Source organism: Solenopsis invicta, chromosome 16, assembly GCF_016802725.1.
Source record: "Solenopsis invicta isolate M01_SB chromosome 16, UNIL_Sinv_3.0, whole genome shotgun sequence".
NCBI classification, from domain to species: Eukaryota; Metazoa; Arthropoda; class Insecta; order Hymenoptera; family Formicidae; genus Solenopsis; species Solenopsis invicta.
Genome location: NC_052679.1, coordinates 16,058,245 through 16,082,977, shown reverse-complemented (window position 1 = coordinate 16,082,977; position 24,733 = coordinate 16,058,245). Strand labels below are relative to the sequence as shown.

Here is a 24,733-nt window from a genome sequence, read left to right as displayed (position 1 = left end):
GAGAACTCGTCCCCCTGACAGCGATCGTTTCTACCTTGCCGGGATGCGATCTTCTCGCGTCGAGAAACTGGCCAACAATCGCTCGCCTTTCTAATATATTCCGCGTTTGCCTGGTTAATTAAGTAAATTGTCGCCGAACGGTCGGTCGGCTCGTTAACGCGTGATAGAATCAAGTCTCGCGGAATGATCGAGGTAATAACTGATATAATTGATGTTTATAGATGTTTAGGTAGAGCATCGTATCAGTCGTTTGACTGCAGCCTCATCTATTTTGTGCTCAGTTATTATTATAAATCTTTTTCTAGTGATCTGAATTTTATCTTGTCTTGCATGTGCACTAATGTAAATTAACTCGGTTTAATTTAATTCTTTTTTTCTTAAAAAGCCGGCGATCGAACAATTCGCGCGATTTCGTCATTATTATCATATTTTTCAACGAACAAACAAATTACTCGTAAGTTACACAATATCATTTATCTTCCTTCCCCGTGCACTCGCGAACGTCATCAAAGCGAAATTTAGCAAGCAATTGAATAATAAGATATCTGATACACATTTATTTCGGGAGATAATTCTTTCCGTTCAAAATATGAATTCGTAAGTAAATATCTTGCAAAACATATTCTGACGTATCTTATTATAATTAAACCATTGCGGACAAATTTTAAATCAATTTTACGATTTCTTGGAAAAAACTTCTTAAAATAAGTTAGAAAATGGCCTTCAGTAAACGATTTCTCTCTTAATATTATTTAATATTTATAAATTGTATCTCTCTCTATCTTTATCTATTTTTCTGTCGCAATTACAGATAATTACATGAGCGGTAATCTATGTAAAAAAAAATAAAATTTTTTTGTTTTTTTTTTGTTTGCAATGCGGAAGAGTCAGTTGCTCGTTTAAGCTGTCCGTGTTAATTACCTATATAAATTATTTGTGCTAAATAATAAAAAGGAAATTACTTTGTTTTACTGTATAGTCTGAAGTGCGCCGGTATTAAAAATTATTTTTTCGATTTGGCAAAAGATCGTACAACGGAAATTGACTCAAGAATTCTTAAGAATTGGATAATGGAGAAGAGTAATGGAAGGTTTCGTGAAAAGAAAACGGAAAGAACTCATGCAATTTTGTCCCTCTGGTCGACACTTCTTTTTTCAACCTCGTACCAGGTACGTTGGTTTTCTTTCTTGTATCGACTCGCATGATTGCTTTGCGAATGATTTACAATTTGCCGTAAACGTCTCCACAAAAGAGCGGCAATTGCGGAATGTTTATTCTTAAAAAAATAACGGTTATTGACCTTAGAATGTTTTCGTATTTAAGTTAATTTTTCAATCAGTTATATTTTCTGTCGCTCATTCTTGCTTTCCGCTGTACACAATTCTCTCTTTCTCTCTCAAATTGCATATTTTATTACTTATATTTAATTAAAAGGAATATTATATATGTAAGTGAATAAAGTCCAATTTTCTAATTTATCATTGATCAAGATGTTTACAACACGATTATAATTGTGGTGTCATTTTGCGACAGTTGAATATTAAATAATACTTTGCAAAAAAATTAATTGCGCGTACGCGGATGGATGACGAAATGTCAATCGAAGATCTCTAAGATACGGAAGTGCGGCACATAAAAAAATTGTAGAATTGATTTCCGTTAATAACAGTGGACGTGAGAAACGACGCGGATCTGTTTGCATAGTGGCGAACGTAACGTTCAATCGCATAGGCGATATCGTTATTACATTGTTTTTACTGTAATCGGAACGGATCATTGAGCATGGAAATGCCGCATGGCGGCATTAGTAATAAAAGAAAAGAAATGTGATAATAAGCAGTCTCGCCACACTTTGCATCGCTTCGAATGTATTATTACGATGTAAATTCTTACAAACTAATTGCGTAACGAATGCTCGCCTTTCGGAACGGTAATCACGATCTACTGACAATCTATTTTGATCTTTAGGAAATATATATTAAGTGCACTATCAAAGTCTATCAAACTTAAATTGCTATTACACTGAAAAAACAGTTTTTTTATATTAAAAGTAAATATATTTGTTTTAACATCATTTCCTTGATTTAAATAAATATTAGCTAGTATAAAACAATTTATTTTTAAACTTAGGAAATATTTTTTTAAATAAAAAAAATGTTCTGTTAAAATAAATTTATTTATTTGAACACAAAAATTTTCTTTTTTCAGTGTACTTGTTGTTCAAACCTTTCCGAATAAATCTTGAATGTAAAGAAATAGACTCACATAAATGGTTGCAAAATTAGACACTTCTGTTACATAGATGTTCTTCAGTGACGTCAGAAAATCGATTTGAAAAGGAGGAGGAGGCTTGCTTACGTCATCATGATAACATAGCATATATCCCTTTTACTTTTTCCGAGAAAAGCAAATAAAAGGACGAATCGATTGATAAAAGTTATTCCTCAAAAAATATTTCCTGAAAATCAAATAAATATTTATTTAATCACACAATCAACTCAAGACGTACATATATGCGAGAGAAATAGAAAGAAAATAGTTTCCTAACTATTCCACGCAGATTAACTTAAAACTTCTCAATACTAATAATTTCTTTATTTTTCAATTAATTTTAAAATAAAATATTATATACATATTATAAAAATCCTAGAATATTAAAATTTTAAAATTGTCTAGTAATTATACATGATAGAAATATTTTGTATTTATTATAAAAACCGTCCTTGTCAAAATTTTGTGTTAAATTGATATTCAATATTCCTTAGCGTTAAAATAATATAATTCAGGAATAAATGAACAAGTAATAAAAATAATGTTTTGAAACATAAATTCCAAGATAAATAAATAAAATGTACATATCAATATACTATAAATGTTAATTTCAATTAAGAAATATTTTCAAATTATGTCAAAGTGTTACATTTTACATTAATAATTTTTTACATAACATTTATGTTGCTTTCTAACATATTCTTCTTGTATTTAATTAACGCAAAAATTTGAGTGAGTCGTTTAGTGCATGCAACATATGTTAAATTTTTCGTGCATATTTATAGATATATATGAAAAAGTTAGGAATTATGTAATATATCTTTGTCACAATTTGGAATTGTAACTCCGCCTGCATTTGATTCATATAAAAAGATCGTTATTCGTCATTTAAAATTGGTGCAAGTTATAGATAGTATAAATATTATTCGCGGCAAATATACATATGCGAAACTTGATTTAAGCACTTTTTTATCAGCTTGCATAACTAGCTATTGCCACGCCGTATCGTCGTGATGTCATATCGGCAATTTTGCGACTTTTTAAAAGACGACAGATATTTGCCGGTTACTCATCGAAGAGTCAAGTATCGCTAATGGTGCGACAGCTAGTAAACAAAGGCGAACCCGCATATTTCGTGATCCGGCGAACCCCAACTGGGGACGCGCGAGGCATGATAAGACAAGCGGTCGATTCCCGTATCCGTCCTATCGCAAAGCGATAACGAATGCGCGAGATCCGCGGGGTAAACAGCTCTAGCCGTCGAGATGAGCCGGCGTACAATTTGAATATTACGAACGGAATATTAACTTCCCCAGCTGCAACTGGCGGACAAATTCTTTCTTTCTTAATTTTTCTTCTTAATTAAAGTGAAATAGACAAGCGGCTTTTTGACGAGCCTGTAGAAGAAGCGCCACTCGGTGACGAGTGGCTTGAGCAATTTCCGCGCCTTTCGCCCCCGTCGCGACGCGGCAATTTTTCAATTTCAAACAGTAAAGGCGCTCTCGCAAATAGATCCGGCATCACAATTACGTGTCATTAAATTACGGGCACGAGGCGTACATACGATTGCATGAACAAGTGCATGAGGCGAGCGTACGTGGGGCCGCCTTCGCCGTTCGCGCGCAGCGTTAAAAATTATTCGGAGCGACCGCGTGGCGCATTTGCCGAGCGCGACGAAATCGCGACTCGAAGCGGCGATCTTTCTCTCGCGAAATTATACCCATTTGAATCTCGGAGCTCATTTCCTCGCGATGCTGACCATTATGTTACATAGTGGAGAATTGTTTGCCGTCACGCGATATCGTCCCTCACGAGGCGATCGAAAAATTCGGTCATCAACGCCGGTCTCGCTGCCGAGTGCCGCGTGCAAACTTGGCTGTTGCGAGGCGACGGCGCATCGCGAGGGATTGCAACATCGACGCGGGTAGATTAATGCTCTGCGGGCGATAAACTGTCCTGCGTGTATTCCGCCGATTTCCGCATTTGCATCTCGGCAGCTCGGGGAAACACTTTAATCATAATCGTAAAATATTTCCCGACGATTTCCATATTTATTACACGTTATAATTAGGGGTTATAATTACAGAAGGGACAGGAATACCTACCCCTTTGAAGTTTGAAACGTTCCGATTTCCATGTAGGATATGTTATACGAATTATAGAAAATCCAGAACGCAGCTAACTGCAAATCTAAAAGATGTCTTAATAGTGGCATCTTTAAAAATATTAAATATTAAATCACAATTTTGAATAATTGAGATGTGAATGCTGCCTGGTTTGAAGCGAGAAGAAATAGATTTTAGCGCCATCCATGGACAAGTGATCGAAGCTGATTTGTTTCTAATGGCCGGCGCAAGGTGGCACTACCTGTGATTTAAAACAACTTTATCCAATACTGCCAGATGACTCTGTCAGGCCTTCTTTTTTCTAATAAAAAAAAAAAACTATCCAACAAATCAGGTGATACTTTATCTCATGAATTTTATATATATATATATATATATATATATATATCTACATAAATCTATACACATGAAAAATCAAATGTAAGACTGAAGAATATTAATAACAAATCACACGTACAGAAATCACAAAATTAATCACTATTTAACAATAACAGTGTGAAATGTAACTGTTCATTTTTATTATACAATCTTGGTCTGGTTTACTTGTCGAGGATCTTATTTACCTGTAATTTGGATACATTTTTGTTATAGGATCACTGCACTAATAAGAGTATAAATTATTGGCTTAATAATAGTAGGACATTGATTACAATTATTTGAAGCTGTTAACCATAACTCATTGTAGGAATTAATTTATTGCGCGAACAGGACTGAAACAGTAATTTCTTAAAAACTCAATAGCATTTAAAAAATAACATTTAAAGTAGGAGCTGCTTAAAAAAAATATTGTACGTTATTTATCCACTGAAATTAATGCAAAGTAAAATTCCATTTAAACCGGTGACCGCGTCTACTTAGCATCAACACTCTCTTTCTTTGGCAGCATACTTTCTAGTTCGCCTGACTCGTCCATCTCTTTCACTATGTCTAATCCACCTATTAGTTCTCCGTTCAGATACAATTGTGGATACGTCGGCCAATTGCTAAACTTTTTAAGTCCTTCCCTAACATCATTGTCCTGTAATATATCAAATGATTTGTAATCCGCCTTGTAACCATCCAGAATGGAAACAATCGTTCTGGAGAAACCACATCGTGGGGTCGTAGGGTTTCCCTTCATGAACAGCATGCACTGCGCTTGATTCACTAGTTTCTTCAGTCTATCGTCGAGAGATTCCTTCGCCTTGACCGCATCCAACAGCGGGGCATCCTCATTGTCCAGATGATGCTTGATCTTCTCGGTCAACGCGGAGGCGTTGATACCATCTACTCTGTCTATCACGCCGCTATTCCGTAACAAAAGAACCGTAGGTACAGCAGCTATACCAGACTTCAGAGACACCTCGGGCACGTTTTCCGCCTCGATCTTGGCGAACTTTATATCTTTGTACTGGTCCAGCTTGCTCATTTCCTCGAGCACGTCGTTCACTTGGGAACATTGCTCCGCCCATGGCGCGTAAAAGTGTACGACGGAAAGCCCCTTGGATCTTGCACAATAAAAACATCCTTATAAAACATTTGTATAAAAAAAATTATAAAAGAACAGTGAGTTTGGCGCATGACGAGAAAAATATATTAATAAAAAGATCGACAAAATATATTTACAATCAAAGAAATATTTACATTTTTGTTAAAAAAAAATTTGTCATTCCGGAGAGAAAGAAAATCTTCCTGTTTGAAATAAAATCTTAGTAACCAAATTTATAAAACTATAAATATAATTCTATTTTATTTCTAAAATAATAATTCTAGGAATAAAGTTCTTGAACTTTTTTCCTTAATAAAATGTCTGAAAAAAAAAGAGGATCATCGTGTTCGCGAAAAGGGTACTTAGTTCAGGCGCAAGAGAGGTTAGAAGGCTTCCGCGTGTTGACCCGGCGTGCTCCGATTACTCACTTGACGAAGTCGTCGAATGCCTGCTCCGTGGCCAGCTCGGTGACAGCCATCGCGTCATTCGCTTCCGATTAGCCGGTTTGCGTTTCACCTGACTGGAAAATGACTCGCGACACTACCGTACGATAGCCGACGCGTCTACGCGACCATCGGCGTCACTCTCATGGCCGCGAGGTCGCCCTCTCGGCGCAATCGCGCGCAAAGCTTCCGGAGCACCGTCATCGGACACCGCGAGACGAGCGAATGATTGAACGAGTGAATCAGAGTGAAAGGGAATGTCGAGAGAAAATTCTTAATTCTACTTAATTGTTGCTCATTAATTCGTATGATTCGCGTTCTAAATCTTAGGTTGACTCGAAAGTTTTACGTGAAACGTCAAAATTTTATTTCACGCGCTGAAAATTTTCAAAAGCGATATGTTGGATTGTGCCGCGTCTTATTTATTGAAACTTTTACTAGAAGTGACGCCGGCGTGAATTTGAAAAAAAAAAGACGTCGTTTCGCAACTGTTATCAAGGCGGATTACAATTGAGAAATTGCGTGATTCATCTTTTATCTATATTGTGAAATAAAAATAATACACATCTCGAAATAATTAGGCCTCGACGAAAGATTTAGATTTTAACAATTTACTGAGACGAATTTTTTATTCGTCAACTAACTGTTCTCCCCACAGCCCAGCACGGGAGTTGTACATTGAGAGTGAAATTTACAATCACACAAAACAGTCACGTTCCGCGTAAAACTAGTCATAATTCATGCAAATATGCGAGAGGGGCACTCACCTCGTGCGAGACAGGCCTGGCAATGCAGGTGCGCCACGGGAAACTGACCAATCGCGCGAATGGCCACCGGCGAGGGTGGTGGTCACGAGTCGGGTTGGACAAACAGGAGGGGGAGAGGGAAGACCTGTCGGCTGTCAGACGGTCGCAAAAAGTTGATGCAGACGCCGCCGGACGGCGAACGTGCGCGTGCGATCAGCGACGGTCAGGTTTTTTACGCCTTCGCTCGCGCGGCGGCCCGCGATGTCCAAGAAGCCGTCGCGGGACGATGCCCTCGACGACATCTCCGCCTGGGACACGGAGGGGGTCCTGTGCCTGCTGCGCAAGGTGAGTGAGTGAAGCTCGTCGCAATCCGCTCACGTCGCGACGTTGGCTTACGTCGCGGTCGCGCCTCACTTCACGCCGTTCGAGGGAAGTCATGCGGAACGCGCGAATAGATGCAACTTCGTGGCAAACACCGACTGTCAAAGGGCAAGGCGCGAGCGACGTAAACGTATTCGCGGAGTAACGTCAGGAGCACAAGTCAGAGAGGCACGGAGACGCACGTGCGCACGTCGAAGGCGGGTAAATACGCGAGCATATTTATAGCGCGACTTGTCCAGGGAGAAGAAGAGCATCGCCACGGAAGAGGCGTGGGTGGCCTCGTCAGGATTTCCAGTCGATTTTCCGACGATCGAGTTGAGGTTACCGACCTTCACCAGTTTTTCCTTCTCACGCACCTAGGCTTCTCCGCACTTGTGTACCTTGACTTTTTTTTTTACCTGTCCCGAAAAACGTATTTCTTGCCTAAGCTACCGGAGAATCTGGCGAACCAATTAAATTCTTTAACAACAGAGATCTATCAGATTAATAAATATTTGAGGTTATTACAGTTGGCAAGAGGCAGAGACGGATTTTGAAATTTTATTGCAAAAATAGATTTGTTTAACAGATTTTATCATGAGATAGATACGATTGGCAATTTTGTCATTTATGTCGACGTAACATTGTTTATCTTGTACAAACTCTAACCGTATCTAAAAGACGTTTCGAAGGGATATATCTTCTGGATCCATGTGTTTGAATATATTTTTTGAAAGATAGCACTCTTTCGTCGATTTCATGAATTCCACGTTATTTCAGAGTACCGCGGTGAAACAGCCTTGTTTCTTTCGGAAAGATGTACAGAACTTTCCGATCCACGTGTGTAATGAGAGCGTTTCGCCTGAAGCATCGATTATCAAGCGCTAGGGACACCTCTTCTCCAGAGAACTCGGCCGGCGAAAGGGACGCACTTTACATTTTTTCGCGCGCGATCGGGATTGCGCGTGAACTTTCACGCATTCCTCGGCAACGCATTCCTCGAACGTCGGTTTAAGGAAACGCTCCTTGTTTCCTCTCCGCAACTCCGTTTCCCTCCAACTTGACGTAAGGAACATTGCTCAGCCTAGATTTCTTCCTCATGGTCAACGTTCCGTGCGACTGAAAGATAAATTAATATGTATTAATATTTAAATCTTAAAAAAGGAAAAAAGAGAAAAGGAGACCGACTCTGAAGGAGAAATCTGGGTCTTTCCCATGATTCAAGTTAATCGAAGGGATGTCATACAGCGAGGAAACGATAAGAAAAAAATAGGCCTTTAAAAGGAAATACGTTATCTTATCTATTCTTTTATTAGCGAGAGATGAAAATGTTAGAATTAAAGAATTAGAAAGGTTTGAAATGGCGAAAAATTGTTGTGAACAAAGGCATAGGAATGAATTGAAATGAAATTTTATGGTCTATTTATATTATATATTAACAATAAAAACACGTTTTCACAATAAAAACTATTTTCTAAGTTACAAAATATTAACATATGAAGCTGTTACAATTTGATCCATTGCACGCTGTAAATCGTGATTTTGTAGAGATTGCGGGTGATCTAGTTGACATATTTAATTGGATCAAACGACGTTATGTTTCGAAAGCTTTCAACTATAGAATGAATTAGAATTTTAAAAAAATCTTGTAAATATTTACGAAATGGCAAAAAATAAAAAATCCAAGAAGAGTTTATTGATATGTAAAATGTAAATAAATAATGTAAAGTTGTCTGTAGCCAGTGTTGTAGAAAATGTAATGCTTTAAACTTAAAATCTCAATAACTTTGTTCGTTCTCCAGTTAACTCTGCAAAACTACAGATTTACATCACGCTATAAATTAGGTAATAATTTCATATTTTAATATTTTGTAACTTTAAAAATAGTTTCTTTTATTTTTAGTATAAATAGTTCACAAAAGGTCTTTATGTTTAATTTATTTTTATATTATATAAAATTTTATATATATTAATATGTCAGTTTACCATTTTTTCATATATTTTAACATTCTATCTGTCTTAAATTAATAATTCGCGCGCAATGATATGTGTGAAGAGATTCGACACATCATTATTGAATCATTTCCTCTTTTTTTTATTATCAGTCAAAACACATTTTTTTATGAGATATAAATTTCTATTTGTATATATATATTTATATGTGTACTCCTTATCAGTACCGTGCATCCTGCTGATTGAGTGTTTCCTCGTTTTACAGAATGGATTGGAAGAATGTTGTAAGGCTGTGGTGAAACGGCAGATCGACGGCGATGAGTTGCTGGTGAGTGAATTATTCTATTGTCACGAGGAGGACGGTTATTTCGAAGTTATTTCCCGATTTTCATCTCATCCGTCAACCTATGCCTCGCCGGTGTTCCTGTCGATGACCTCTGAGTCGCTAGAATGTACAGAGCGTCTTAAAAAAAGGAACGTCTGACTAATAATATACCTCAAACTTCGTGTTTTCCATGATTTAATTGGCAAACGGAGAAGCTTTATTTCCAGCAGACATTGACAAATAAAGTTACATCAGTAAAGTTACATCACACAAAAGATATTCTACTGCTAAGCAAAGTGATTACTCAATTTACTTTTTTTCTTAGGTATTGATTGCCTTTCACAAAGAATACTTCGATAATCGTCTTAAAATATACTCGTCATAAATTTTAGGAAAACTTGTTATCATACATTTAAAAAAGAATTTATATTCTTTCGAAGAATATTATACAATTTTATCGAAGAAAAGTCAGATTCGATAAAAATGCAAATCGAATTTTTGTTCTGACTTAACTATTCTTGATTAAAATATTAAACTTACTAAAATTTAGAATATATTTTTAATAAATTTGATACTATTACAAATAATATTTACTTAAATATACTATTTTTGTGATAGTATTTGAAACAATCTTATTGTTAATCTCTAATACATGCAGATTTTTGTATGTTAATCAACATTGATTATATTTTAATTAAAGGCATTTACATTAATTTTAATTTATAAAAGAAAATTTCTAGATTATAGCTATGCATGCTTATTGCGTGCTTATCTGACATTTATCTTGTTATGTATACTCTTTGCGAAATTTAGTCACGTACGAACGCAAATACGACAATTTTCGATGCGAGAATTAAATTCTCGTCGATTTAATTCGTCAGAAAATATTTTCTCGTCAGCTTGATGAGTTTCCAAACTCGCTGACTCGACGGTAATTAGAGAGAGAGACACGCATGCCACGCGAACGATAATTATCTGCCCACTTCCACTGATAACGCATGAAAAGCTTTTTTTTCCGGTTGCGCCAACAACGTACATCGAGACGACCGGCGACGGCGCGTGCGTTCTTAACGGGGCCTTAATTAATTGTAATTATTCCAGCACTTGACGGATGGGAAGCTGGCTCTCTGGAAGAGTGACCTCACGCGTCCACTGATAGGGTGAGAGAACGAACCAAATCCAGCTTTATTTCTGCTCGCATCGTGCATGCTATTCCCTCTGCTACTTTTCCCTGCTTCGCAGAATCGTGTCTCGCGGTCTTTTCTCATAACGCGGTCTTCTCTTTTAACGGTATCTGATTATTCAGTATGCGAACAGCTCGTCGTCGTTCACATACCGTTTGCAAGTATTTACGTACGTAAGGAGACGTACAAAGACATAAAGCATTCTCCTTAAGTAGAAAATGTCGCGATTAATACAAAATTTTGGCGCTTTTAGATTTTTGTTTTAAGTCTTTGTTCTTTTCTTTTAAATATCTAAAATCTTTATTTCCTGAAATAATTTTCTGGTAGCAAGAAATTGCTGACTTGTACGAGACGCAGCAAGAATGTGCTACGTGGCAAACGTTTTATAAAGACGCCGTCGCGAGCTATTAGCGAGAATGTGTTTCGCGCAACCGGATAATTATTTGATGACTGCAAGTCGTGCATATATGCATAATTCTATCGCGTGGGTTGTATTCGATCATTCCGCTCTACATTCGCGTGGATTTAACGTTCACAATTTAACGTTTTGCACCGCCCTGTTCTTTATTGCGTAAAGTAATTCTCTATTCTTCCTGCGCACAATGATTATTAACATTTTATTGAGGGATATTAAGTAAAAAAATTTTTTTTGTTAAATCACAGTTTACTAAGATTTTTTAAATCAAAGCTATTCTCACAATAGTTAGTTTACTGGAACGCATAGTAGAATCTACGTATATATGTTGTGCCCTTGTTTTTATTGTGATGTTGACCAATCTTTAGTACACTTGGCAATCAGTATATTGATAAACTTTTGCCTTGAGTAAATATTAAAAGAAAAATTATACAAATATTAATATCAATTAAATTTATTGCAGAAAATTATGGACATTTGTGCAAGAACTGAACAAATATCCAGAAAAATATCTGCCGAATAGGATTGTAGAAATGCAACAAAACGATGATCACTTGAGCGACAGTGGTTCCTGGGGAACCGACTTCGAAGATGAAACGGCCGAGGAAAATAATTCTATTGACACACAAGAAATCATGAAACCAAGTCTGATCAAGAGCAAGCAGGCATCTCTACTGAATAATAGGATACCAATTAGCAGAATATCAACACGACCGTCAAAAACAATAATAAAACCGGAGGAGGAAGAGACTTATGCAAATTGCACGTCTCCTGAGGAAGAAAATATGTATGCGAATTTTCAGGAGACAAAGCTACCGCCGATGAAAAACATCTCGAGACTGCACAGTGACTTGGGGAAGAGTCTAGCCGGGAAACTGAAGTTGGAGCTGGAGGAGTTGAAGCGGAGGAATGATCCGTTGAAGAAACCTGAGATCAGGCCAAAACCAGAAGCTCTGCCATTGAAAAGAATCCCGATGACAGCTTCCGACAAGAAATCTCCGCAGAAATCTTTTCTGCACAATTCCCCAAAGACGTTTGAACACATGCCTAATGAACAAGGCAAAACGCAAAGTTAGTCTTTAACATGAGTTGAATTCACAATATGAATAAAATTTCTACCCAGATCAAATAAACAAGCTATTTTTATAACAATTGTCAGTTTATTAAAACTTTAAAATTTTAATATCTAGACAGAACCTATTCAGCTTATTCAGTAGTTTCAACCTATTTAGTATGAATCTTGATCTTTAATTATATCACATTAATAAATATTGTTTCTCTTAAATTTCCAGAAAGAATGAGCGTACCGCCGCCACCAGAACCTAAGAAAAATGACTACACATTTGTGATCAAAAAAGGAGCCGATAAGGAGTTAGTGAAATCACCGCCGGTTATCTTAAGAAATTTCGACCTCGTGGCGAATTTGCCGGCTAAAACAGAGGAGAGCGAGGACGAGTACGAGCCGTTCGACGAGAGTATCATCGAACAGGCGCAACAAAAGGCCGAGATCTCGCGGGTCGATAGCAAGCAATCGTTGCACAGCGGTCGCCAGGGATCAGTTGAAAGCGTTTACAAGCCACCTAGTTCTACGAGTTACGAGGAAGAGGAGGATTATGAGATTTACGAATCTATCACAGAAGCTGTAAGTCTACGATTATTACGGAATTGTAATTATGAAACTTGGTGAATTATTTATGGTATTGTTCTATTGCATTAGCCGGAGGATAATTACTTGAGTCCTATTCAAAGGACAAATGATGCGCAAGAACCACCTCCCTTACCAGCCAAACCATCGCCGCCCCCACCACCTTCGACTCTTCCCAGTAGAACCAGGTCGGAGAAACACAAAGGTAAGTGTATTTCTCAGTATTGTAAAAGAATGTGACAAGCAATTAGAAAATATTACACATGTACACATTTGTCTCATATATTATCTTCTTCTTCGCGTGCCATACGTTTGTCGGCGCGTCTCTTTTGCATATACCCGGATGTATTAATACAAATAGCATATATGTGGAATATGCTATAAATTCAAAAGTAATACATGAAATATAAGAATATATATAATTTTTTGTCTTAAAAATATTTTTTTTTAAAATCTGATTTTATAATCTAAATTTGAGGAAGTTTTAAAGATTAGAGAATTTCGTTTGTTACTTATTCGATATTGCATTTAATTTATCTGAAGAGATGTTAGATACGAATCATTTGCGTGACTTCGTTAGTGGGACATTTATGCGAAATAACAAGACGTTGCGAAACGTGCGTTTCTATACTGCGAAAAAAGAATGTAGGATACTGTAGACTTGAGACGAGAGACGAATGCAGGATTGCTCTTAAGAACTTCTGAGCATATGTTCGACAAATGCTGCTTATCGTTGGTTCCCATGCAACCTGATGCGCATTGCCATCGCGATATTGCGGACAGTCGCATATCGGCCACCGTCATCAAGGTCGGATTCGCGTAAACCGTTCTCTCTTTGTGATAGGCGAACAATGCGAAATAGTGTTTTACCTCGGTCACGATATACAGCGATATTACATATTCGCAATCTGTGGTTTTCATATGCGGAAGCTCGACCTCCGACCTTCAGTTTGAATAAAAGATTTCAGACGTCGGGTAAGATCGCAACATGATAAATCGTCGTAAATTCGAATGAGGTGCAAAACGTTTAGTCGATTTTGGAGTCCCGTGGCGGAGAGACTACACTCCGTTCTCGTTTAGTATAACAATACATGTGTAATACGAAACTCTTCTCGGGGAAAAGAAACGAAAAATCGCAGGGATAGACAGATGAAATAAAATACTGCAGCGAGTAGTCTTTCTAATTACAATTTGTACGACGTGCGTGCCAAGAACCGCGATAAGCGCGTAGGAGGATTCGATAAAAGACCGAGAGAGCGAAACACTGGGTGATGGAATGTGTTCCTGTTTTTATCTGCGGCTGAGCAAACAGCTCCTAGGAGGCCTGGGCACGCGCCTGGCCGATGAGGTCGCCGATATGATAGTGCGAATCAAGAGGGGCCTATCCACGTGTTGTTATTCGCAACCACCTGAGCTGCCAGGTACACAGAACGATTAAACAACGCATTGTTCGACGACTTGTCTGCGTTTACTCAGGCACGGTGTCACGCGGTCGTGGTGCAACGTGAGAAATGTTGCGCTAATGAAACATCTGTTCGCTCTTCATTCGCCCAAGGGTCGTCGAACCCTTGGCGGACGGAAATAGATTTTGGAAATTAATCTCTTGCTTTCCGTATCAATTCTTGATAACATCTATAGTGTAATTTGACATAATTATATCGATACATCTTTACTATGTAATTAATATTTGAAATATTTATGATTGTGCGAAGATAAGATTATCCAAATACATCATCGCGATACCGGCAGGCAAACTGATGAAGTTAAAATTGATAATTTGGTAAAATCACTTCTGAAATAATGCAGATAAATTATACATTCGGATATATTATGTCCAGTCTATTAAATCTGAAAACTTTCTTAATGTTAAGAATGAGACCACCAACCTTCTTCTGCATTTATTTCAAATTGAAATTTATTATTGATAGGATTAAATTAGCGCTTGTGCGATTTCTGCTTCTTACAAAGATATATTTGCGCATAAATAATTTATATTTCTATAAATTATTAAACACGGACTAATGAAAGTTCCATCTTCTTTTCGCAAAGAAGACTTTCTTTTGTTTCCCGCGACCATCGCGTAGGATTGTTTACCCTCCCGATCTGATTTACGGAAGATATTCTTGAACGCGCTTCGGATGTGTCTACGTCCCATGCCGAGAGACCAACGGATTGACCACCGCTCTTCTTTTTTCGCGATGCTTTAAAAGGCTCGCTCCGGATTTAAATAACAGTTTCGTCGGGATTCTTGCGACGATCGTATCGGGCGCGTTTCACGAACCCAAATCTCCAAATCTCTGAAGAGAAATTGACAATATATTCTTGATAGGCATCTAAACTTACCCGCGATTCGCCGAAATACACGTGACGAATTCGCGTCGCAATGGCAACTATAATCAGCGATACGAAGCGAAATATATCGCTCAATACGGCGCTACGCAGGCAGACGAGTCTTTCGGAGTGTTTGACACAAGAGACTCTTACGCAAGCTCGACTTAACTTAGCAAGTTAGTGATTAACATTAATGTAATTGACTTGTTTCTCAGTGAGAAAATTTACAACTCGTACAACGATGTATATATTGTAGTCTTCATTTTTGTAAATCAAAATTCTTATCAAATTATACATGTAATCGCTGAATTATTCTTTCGGCAATACAAGTCTATAATATTATATACACATTTTGTTCCGATTATTTGAAACTGTGTATTTATTATATAAATGTAAAAACGTATGCAATGGTACATGCATTATATAAGTACACAGCGGTCATTGTATCAGTTTACGATGTTCTCTGGTATGGTGATCTTGATCTTTTTTTTTTTTACATATTTGCAGAGCGATCACCGGATAAGAAATCAGCCACGTTACCTCATGCTGGCAGTAATAGTTCGCTGTCAACCGAGAGAGCCACGCGGCCGTTACCACCGCCACCCGAGAGGCAATCTTACGTGGACAAGCCTTGGTTTCATAATGTAACAAGGGAACAAGCAATTATTCTTATTAAAGAACGTATGTATTGATCAATTTTTTAAAATAAATTATTAAATAACATTACATATATTATATCTAATGTTATTAGATATTATAATAGATATATTATATATATATATATATATATATATATATATATATATATATATATATGTATATATATATATATATATATATATATATATATTTAATACCAGAATTTTATAAAGAGGAATGACTTAAAATTTCCTTGAAAGATCATGAAAATTTGATACCTATTTAGGATAACATATGCACATCACAAAGTAGAAACATGTTTTCAATATATTTTATCTTTTTCTTTTATCTCCATCTTATTGTTAAAGATATGAGAGTCATTTAAAATTCATAATTCGATGTCCGAAGTAGTTATTGAATATGTAATTGTATATTTTTCAGAAGGTACTTACAGCAATCCGCAAAATGGATATTTTCTCTTAAGACCGTCAACAACAAATCCCGGCAATCCGTTGGCCTTAGTTCTTTGGTTTAAAGACAGGGTCTACAATGTACCAGTCAGAAAGAGAAATGACAATAGGTAACGCTTTGCTCATGAAATTTCATTATTTTATTAGCATACTTTTTGTATACGCAACATTAGACTCTATTGTTAAATGTTGTGCAAAAAAATTATATTAATCTGATAATTGGACAAAATTTTAGGATCAATATTTTACATATAATTAGAAAATTTTAATACTTCAATTTATCTTATTTTTATCTTATTTTATTAACAAAGAACAGATATAAAAAATTCTGTGATAACTCGCATGCAATATGTGCGAAGCGCTATTTCCCGTTAATATATTGTTCAAATGGAATTTTGGTACAGAATATTTCACAAAATTATTTAGATATGCGTTGGGCTCCGCGAAAATGAATGAGCGATCATTCTCGACAGTCGAAGAGATCGTGCAGTTGTATATGAAGGAGGAACTGATACTCTACAGCGGCGGCGTGCCGACCGGAAGTACGAGATTGACTGATACTCCACCAAAGTGATTTTAGTTTGCTACGTCCGATTCTACTTTAAACGGGAAGAGGAAAGATCTTCATCGATAATTTTGCTATACATAAGAGTTATACGCGACTTGATAAACACTGCCGAGGAAATACTTTTGCTAGACATTGCGCGAGTATGAAGAATACAATTAGCAGGCTGACGAGCAAGAATTGGAGCGGTGTTTTTGTATATTTACTATGTATATATATATATATATATATATATATATATATATATATATATATATGTATGTATGTATGTATGTATGTATGTATGTAAATTAATTCCTATTCTCGTAATCGCACAAGACATTGCTGTTTTAGTATTATTCCAACGTCAAATTCTGATTCAATTTCTTGTCTAAGATTCATTTCGATGACAATTATGTGTGCCTTCGATAAAGTGACGTAAATGAGCTCGATTATTGAGCAACAGATCTCTATTGCGATAGATACACATATATATTTTTAATATATATCTCAATCTTTTACTAACTGGATATATTTATAGCCGATATGTGTCTAAAAGAATAGCTTTGTAAGACGAATTTTGCGAATGCTTTGTTAAGTGGGAAAATAATATTGTATCGTTATTTTTTTATCAGTATTGTTATATTTTTGTCCACGTATCGACCACTCGTTTGATCTGCGGCGATTCGTGATTGGTCACTCACGTGAACATGGGCTATCTCTCGACTTTCGAGGGGCCGATACAATGATGTGTAAGAGGACTTTATTAAATCTTTTTTAAGAAACTGTGCAGAGGCTTCTTTATGTTTACGTGAGCGTTTGCGTATCCATGAATGAAACGGCGCTGTATTTAGCGGTTCTATCACTCTCCCGTGGCTGTTTACGTTTTCTCCTTTCTCTCGTCCTCTTCCTCGCCGCGTCACTCGCAATTATGCGCAATCCAATTTCGTAAGTGTGAATCATAGCAAGTCGCGCATCGCACGTCTGCGCGATTCGACTGTATCGCGCTCGCCGGGAATGCGAACGATAACGATAACGCTGACCGAGCCGCCGGACGTATTGATAAACGATTCTGAAAGTTGTGGCCAATGGTGGAATTCCGTCAGTGAGCGAATTCGATTCTTGTTGGTCGCGGGAAAGCGCTCAGATGATCGGTTGTCACAGACTCGCGCAGCATATACGTTATCTCTCCTCGCAACGATCGTATAATCTATTGTGCACGTGTCCGTGAACTTTGAGCTAAACTAATTGATGTAAGTAGAACTTGACGCGAGCCACTATCGTAGCGTCGTTCGCGTTAGCTTGGGTGTCGTGAATCGATGTATCTAACGAGATCACTTAAGAACTCGGTGATCTTCAAGGAGGAGAACGCCTGCGACAAATAAATCAGAGGTATATTTTTTTATTGAATATTTTTGATGTAACAATTATAGAATAATCACGTGTCAGTAGAATTCGTATGACATTCGAGCTAAATGTTATCTGGCGGTAATCTTTCTTCGATAATGTATAATGAAGCGTGCTGTTGATATTGTATCTGTTTGTTTGCTACGTACGAGATCCTTCACGGGCTTAATTTTGATTACTTCGAGTCACTTAAATCTTCAATTCTAAATCGATTCTAAATCTTCAATCTTCGGTGTTATTGTTAAGCTTGAAGTAAACTTTTATAAAGCATCGTCTCTGAAAAATCTAGCCGAAAGCTATTAGTTGAAGAATACTTTATCCATCTAGTTTTTCGAGTCTTTCTGTTAACTATCCAACCGACGCTCTTTTCCCAGGAAGAGAAAAGTTTTTTTCGGGGGAATCTATTTCCCGCTTTCGGAAAGATGAATTTAAAAGTACGCGCGAGAACTATTTGCGATCACGTGGGCGAGGTCTAGTTACATTTCGTACTCGCGGTGTCGTGGTACCTCGTGCGACCTGCGGTTGCTTGGGGAGAGAGCGAGAGCGAGCAAAAGAGAGAGAGAGGGACGGCGAGATGAACGGATCATACGACGAATTCGTACGCACCGTCTTGTTAACTGTTGACAAGTGGAGCCGTCAATTGAACGTTTCATTCGGCACGGTCACTTAAGAGGCTTTTGTAGGCGCGGATTCGAGCGGGGCGTGTTGGATCGCGTTGGGCGAAGAAGAGGAGGAGGAGGAGGAGGAAGATGCTGTGTCGCGATCGGTAAATAACTCCCGACCTGGCTCCCCCCAGGCGGGTACCGCGGATGCGATAAACAATGTTGACGTGAGTCAACGGCGCTCCGCGAGTGAGACATCGGGTACGGGACGGCACAAGACGTGGAAGAGAGGAGACCGAGACCGGGGGGACGATGTTGCTGCCTGCGCGGGTAGATAAGACGTGCTAATCGTGGAGAACGCCGCCCCAGGAGCAATGGACGATGAACAGCCGGCCAGGGAAGCTAACAAGATCTGCGGAGTCTGCGGCGACCGGGCTCTCGGTTACAACTTCAAAGCCGTCTCCTGCGAGAGCTGCAAGGCCTTCTTCAGGAGGAACGCGAAGAAGGAGAAGGTAAATTTCTCTTCCGCTTTTAACTTGAAACAGCTTTATCTGGAAAAGTCAGTTGCATTTTCAGAAGTCTGTGTTTTCTCAAATCTTGAATTTGAATCCAATTCCTTGTGAAACTGGCACTGTCTGTCTGCAATTGAGTTGAAAAGAAATCAATTTCATCTTTTAGCTTGATGTCAAAGAGAACTTCTTTCTTGAATTTAAGTCTCTGATTTTTAAAAGAATGATCTATAAATTAAATTATTGCTGGATTATTTAATTTTATGACTCGCTAGTAACCTGATGTCTCATGAATTTTAAGCACTTAAAAAAAATGTGGATTGTATTACAGTTGTGTTAAAACTATTAGTTATTTTGAATTGTTTCTGAAAAACTCGTAAAGATTAAGTCTTCTAATAGAAGAATTAATTTAAATTATATTTTTGTCAGGTTTGAAAAGTGTATTAAACTATTATTAAATTAAAACATTTTTTTAATTATCTATGACTAATAAAACTATGAATAAGTTTCATGTTTTTATCTTATCGTGGAGAGGAACTTTGTATTATTGACCGATTCAAATTGAAGATTCTTTTACGTTTATATTTATACACAATTTTTTTATGGGCTGATAAAAATGCATTGATTGAAACATCTTGTCTGACCTCCAAAAGATTAATAGCGGATGTATGCAGAAAATGCAGTTATTAATCTTGAAAGCAACATCTCTACAAGCTGAAATTTATTGATAATGGGGTGTTAAGAGAATTAGATAAGATGCGTTTTTTCAGCTGCCAAAGTATTTTCGCATTTAAAAGAATCCCAGTCTAGCAGAGCAGAAGATTACTGTGATTCATATGTGAGATTACTTGAAAGCGGATAAAAATATGAAACAACTATATGAAAGCTCATTTATTTATACTTTTTATTTATTATATATTTTTTTAATTTATATTATAGATATTTTTGGGGAATTTATAAGAAATTTACGAGAAAATTATTAGTAAATATGTAAAACAATATATTTTTTGTATTAAGCTAAAGTAAAGCACGTGTTCTCATTTCAGGACTTTAAATGCCCCTTCACGGAAAACTGTAATATCACACCCATAACTAGACGATTTTGCCAAAAATGCCGCCTGAATAAGTGCTTCAGTATTGGCATGTGCAAGGATTCCATCATGTCTGAGGAGGACAAGATCCAGAAGCGTAAGAAGATTGAGAACAATCGTGCAAAGAAACGGTCCCAGCCCGACAATGGCAAAACGTCGAAAATCAAGAAAGATTGCCTGGACGACTGTACATTTGAGGACACGTCGATGTCGGTCAATTCGGTCGCGTCGACGATGTCGGAAACATACTTTTGGGAGTCCGATAGAAAGTACACGGATCTGGACAGCAACAGACAGAACGCCGTCGAGAGTATGAGCCCGGAAACAGCGGTGAGCGTGCCGAGTCCTTCGAGTCCACCGGAGAACACGAATATCGCCGAAACGAAGACGTTGGACATGCTAAAGGAGTCCACTCACGGCTCGAGGTCTAGTCTTGCGAGGTATGGCCAATTCTCTAGCATGCAGAGAATTTCGCAAAAATGAAATGTATAAAGATTAAATAGAGGTTGTTTGTTTACAGCCGTACGAGATTCACCGATCTCAACGTGACGCCACAGAGTACAGGAACAGACAAGAACTCTTCTCTGAATGCAGGGCAATATGAACAAAATTCGCTGCAATTTAATTCTGAGTTTGTAGATGTAAATCGCGAATCACCGAACTACAACTCCGCGTTCGAAGAGAATATGCCTAATTACTCCAAATTTGAGCAAACTCGCGAACAGAATTTTCCCGCGTACATCGATCGCGCGTCGCACAGCGGGAGGAGTCAATCTGACCTGAGTCAATGCGATCCTCTTTCGCCGTCGCCTGAGCAACTCACGAAAGAGGAGACGTCGATATGTCAGAAGCCGAAGGAAACGTGTTCAAGCGGCAATAATTTGGTTGTAAAGTTCAAGCAAGATCCCGGCCTGCTAACAAAGTTTGTTAGTAATCCAAATTTAGTTGCAAAGATATTTCAAGATCAGAGAGTAATAATGAAGATTATGACGGATCCCGATATGGCCACATGCTTGGCGGCTGATCCGAATATTGCGCAATTCTTGGAGGAGCACGGCGCAATCGATACAACGATCGCCGAGCGTAACCGTGACATCAAAACGAAAGTTCAGTCAAAGGAAGTTACGAGAAGTAATGACAACTTGAGTGATTCTAGATACATACCCAAGGCTAAAGGAAGTCAAGTGGAAAATCCGATTCTGACGGACTTGATTACAAACCGTAATGCAGAGGAGTGTAAAAATCAAAATATAGAATTTACAAATATGGATTGGAATAAAAATACTGCGGACGTTACTAGAGATGTTCTTCAAGATGTCCAAAGGTAATTTGTAATATGCATTGAATGTTGTATTTTAATGACATATCATGAAATTTACCACTAAAATTGAATATTTATTTTAGGATACCAATTGCCGCTAATTCTATAGAGTCCATCTTGTGCGAAGCCATCAAATTGGAATATTCAGCATTTTCTAGTTTTGGCGGTAACCAGAGTAGTAGGGAATTGAATGACGCCGAGAGAGCGAAATTGAACGAGTTGATAGTTGCTAACAAAGCGTTATTAGCTCCTTTAGACGATGACATAACAAATTTGGTTGGGGAGGAGTGCAAATTCAAGGTAATGCATCTAAAATTCTAAATTCTAAAATTTCGTATGTATGCAATTTAGCAAGATAGATAGTTAAGGTAATCACAAAACATTTGCAGAATAATTTTGGGCAATCTGATCCAATGTTGCTAGACGTTATAAATTTGACGGCCATAGCAATTAGACGCTTGATAAAGATGTCCAAGAAAATAAATGCCTTCAAGAATATGTGTCAAGAGGATCAGTTGGCTCTGTTGAAAGGCGGTTGTACGGAAATGATGATCCTAAGATCTGCCATCAATTACGATCCGGATAAAGACATGTGGAAGATACCTCATAGCCAAGAGAGTATGTCGAATATCAAAGTTGACGTTCTGAAAGAAGCAAAGGGAAACTTATATGCGGAGCACGCGAGATTCGTTAGAACATTCGATCCCCGATGGCGAGATGAAAACATCATTCTGATTTTAAGCGCGATAGCCTTGTTTACACCCGACAGACCAAGAGTTGTACATGGCGATGTTATCAAATTAGAACAGGTAAGTCAGAGCTTTAAGATTTCTTAAGTGTAACTTATTATTTAGATACATTCTTATATATTAAAATATATGTACATAGTTTAAAATAATTCACATAATGTTGTAACAGAGCGATATTGGTAATCAGTTTATAATATGTGTTTTAGTAAATTGTTATTTTTTTAACCTTTGACATAAAACAGATTTAGAAAATTTATTGGATCATATTTTTCATTGATTTTTCTTCTTTCCAGAATTCATATTATTATCTTCTCAGACGGTATCTGGAGAGCGTTTATCCTGGTTGCGAAGCTAAATCTACATTCCTTAAGTTAATACAGAAGATTTCTGAACTCCATAAACTGAACGACGAGGTCGTGGGAGTTTACTTGAATGTCAATCCATCCAGTGTAGAGCCACTGCTTATAGAAATATTCGATTTAAAGCACTGATTATTAATTCGTAAAGTCAGTTTGTGTTTCCACTTTATGTGTATAATGGGAAAGTTGAACTATAGTGCATTCGACTACTGCATTCGTGCCGTAATATATTCCTAGGGTTAATCCACTTTAATCAAGGAAACCGATGGCTATATCGCCGATCTGGATATTTATGAAAATGTGATTATTGTAACTAAAACTTCAATCGCATTGCCTCCTTGTATAAATGATATCATGTAGCAATACATCTTTAAATATCTTCACGTGATGGAACGAAGATTATGTGTGCAAAATATCGAAATAATTTAATGTAAAACTGAGTCGCGCGGCCAAATCGGGCATAAAAATCACTAGGAATCAAAGAACCACAAGGAATTATAGATATTGATACAAATCAATGTCGTAGTTTCGTAACACATCACAAGTGAAACGGCGAGCAATTTACAACGTCGATTCGAATAAAATTGATTAAACTGGAACATTAATAAGGTAAGAACGCCATAATTAACAATAACAATATCTCGCTTCTTAGCAAGCACATATTGTATCATTAAGTATTTTGCGGAGTATCTTTTGAACTCGTTATCATTCTCATTGCGTACTGAGAATAAATATACGCGTACAACATACAGCATAATAATTCCTAAGTGGCTGTTTCAATCATTTTCTTTCAAGAAATAGTTAAATATGTAATTATATCTATATTTTTTTTAACACGTGAATCGTTAAATTTTAAGCAAATGATTGTTATTTAATGCCACAAGGCCTATATGCTCACATATATAATAGAATATATATATATAATAAAATTATGCAGAGTGAATCATAAGTATATGTTTTAAAATTTTGTAAGTGTGTTAAAAAGGAAAAACATATGTTCCTAAGAACATTAGGTCGAAAATTTTGTTATCAAAATAATGGCCAGAAATAAATTTGAAATAAAGACTGAATATCGAATTCGATTATTTCCACGATGTTTTTCCTTTCTATGAAACGCTAGTTAACAATGAAAAGGACCTATGGGAACATGTTTAAATCATTATTACTATTGTATTTGTTTCCATTATTTGTTCTTTTTTTTCTATTCAGGAACATGTTCATAAATCATGTTTATGATTCACCCTGTAACTGTGTTAAAAATTTGTTTAAAAAAAATGAAACTCCAATACAAACTCATAAATTGTGGTTTCAGCTGTAGCCAGAGTCTATATGTAAATAAGAGAGAGGGATATTATACTTGTATATGTGTTGTTGCAATGTACACGAGATAAATTGTGATATATCCTGATATAAATATATTTTTCAAAAATATGCTGCCACATAATTTCACGCCAGCGATAAGCTTGAAACGCAAATGAAGCTTCTCTCGTATTATGTATTCATATTCAATCAATGTAGTAATGATACATTCTATTACATCACTTACCAGATACGATAAGTCTCCGGATCCCTTAATCATCTGCGTTCGTTTGTCGGTAGTTGGCCGAGAAGATACAAAATGAGGATTACTATCGCACCGAAACAACCCGCGAAGAATACCAAACCGAAGACTAACATAAGCAAATACCATGCGAATTTAATGAATAGACAAAAAATCCATGATACGAAGCTCCATGCCACGTCCCAGATGGCTTTCAGGCCCATTCTTTTATCGC

The 24,733-nt window shown here is 37.1% G+C and overlaps 4 protein-coding genes across 7 annotated transcripts in view; 2 read left to right on the top strand and 2 right to left on the bottom strand.

Annotated features, from left to right (window-relative positions):
- LOC105199346 (Y+L amino acid transporter 2) overlaps positions 1 to 4,735 on the bottom strand; it is a 34,280-nt gene extending 29,545 nt beyond the window's left edge. Inside the window, exons 1-2 of the mRNA XM_039458278.1 lie at positions 4,377 to 4,735; positions 2,266 to 2,458 (exon numbers count right to left, since the gene is read on the bottom strand). The gene's annotated coding sequence lies outside the window, so the exon portion shown is untranslated. The remainder of the gene's footprint in view (positions 1 to 2,265; positions 2,459 to 4,376) is intronic.
- A 152-nt stretch (positions 4,736 to 4,887) lies between these two features.
- On the bottom strand, positions 4,888 to 6,494 carry LOC105199345 (glutaredoxin-3). The gene is made up of 2 exons (XM_011166404.3): positions 6,294 to 6,494; positions 4,888 to 5,884 (listed from the first exon to the last, which is right to left on the bottom strand). Exons 1-2 carry the CDS (start codon positions 6,341 to 6,343, stop codon positions 5,248 to 5,250), a joined length of 687 nt encoding a protein of 228 aa, XP_011164706.1. The 5' UTR covers positions 6,344 to 6,494; the 3' UTR covers positions 4,888 to 5,247.
- A 603-nt stretch (positions 6,495 to 7,097) lies between these two features.
- LOC105199356 (serine/arginine repetitive matrix protein 1) lies at positions 7,098 to 17,707 on the top strand. Of its 4 annotated transcripts, none has more exons than XM_039458275.1 (9): positions 7,098 to 7,399; positions 9,633 to 9,695; positions 10,794 to 10,852; positions 11,755 to 12,362; positions 12,584 to 12,933; positions 13,009 to 13,141; positions 15,775 to 15,948; positions 16,351 to 16,486; positions 16,803 to 17,707. In XM_039458275.1, the coding sequence occupies exons 1-9, from the start codon at positions 7,316 to 7,318 to the stop codon at positions 16,948 to 16,950; spliced, it is 1,755 nt and encodes a 584-aa protein (XP_039314209.1). In that variant the 5' UTR covers positions 7,098 to 7,315; the 3' UTR covers positions 16,951 to 17,707. The 4 variants fall into 4 exon arrangements, with proteins under 4 accessions (XP_039314209.1, XP_039314208.1, XP_039314211.1 ...); XM_039458274.1 differs by having other exon boundaries at positions 7,110 to 7,399; positions 16,348 to 16,486; XM_039458276.1 differs by lacking the exon at positions 7,098 to 7,399 and adding an exon at positions 7,661 to 8,479 and having other exon boundaries at positions 16,348 to 16,486.
- Positions 17,708 to 18,872: 1,165 nt separating this feature from the next.
- On the top strand, positions 18,873 to 24,389 carry LOC105199343. The gene is made up of 6 exons (XM_011166402.3): positions 18,873 to 19,441; positions 20,485 to 20,969; positions 21,050 to 21,853; positions 21,934 to 22,150; positions 22,240 to 22,659; positions 22,893 to 24,389. Exons 1-6 carry the CDS (start codon positions 19,304 to 19,306, stop codon positions 23,088 to 23,090), a joined length of 2,262 nt encoding a protein of 753 aa, XP_011164704.1. The 5' UTR covers positions 18,873 to 19,303; the 3' UTR covers positions 23,091 to 24,389.
- The last annotated feature ends 344 nt before the right edge of the window (positions 24,390 to 24,733 follow it).

Excerpts from the sequence above, each read along its gene's own strand:
- LOC105199343 (XM_011166402.3), top strand. The coding sequence starts at position 19,304 with ATGGACGATGAACAGCCGGCCAGGGAAGCTAACAAGATCTGCGGAGTC. Across the intron at positions 20,970-21,049 it reads TCGAGGTCTAGTCTTGCGAG|CCGTACGAGATTCACCGATC; the intron begins GTATGGCCAATT and ends GTTTGTTTACAG. Across the intron at positions 22,151-22,239 it reads GGGAGGAGTGCAAATTCAAG|AATAATTTTGGGCAATCTGA; the intron begins GTAATGCATCTA and ends AAACATTTGCAG.
- LOC105199345 (XM_011166404.3), bottom strand. The coding sequence starts at position 6,343 with ATGGCTGTCACCGAGCTGGCCACGGAGCAGGCATTCGACGACTTCGTC. Across the intron at positions 5,885-6,293 it reads GCATTCGACGACTTCGTCAA|ATCCAAGGGGCTTTCCGTCG; the intron begins GTGAGTAATCGG and ends TTATTGTGCAAG.
- LOC105199356 (XM_039458274.1), top strand. The coding sequence starts at position 7,316 with ATGTCCAAGAAGCCGTCGCGGGACGATGCCCTCGACGACATCTCCGCC. Across the intron at positions 13,142-15,774 it reads CAGGTCGGAGAAACACAAAG|AGCGATCACCGGATAAGAAA; the intron begins GTAAGTGTATTT and ends ACATATTTGCAG. Across the intron at positions 15,949-16,347 it reads AATTATTCTTATTAAAGAAC|AAGGTACTTACAGCAATCCG; the intron begins GTATGTATTGAT and ends TATATTTTTCAG.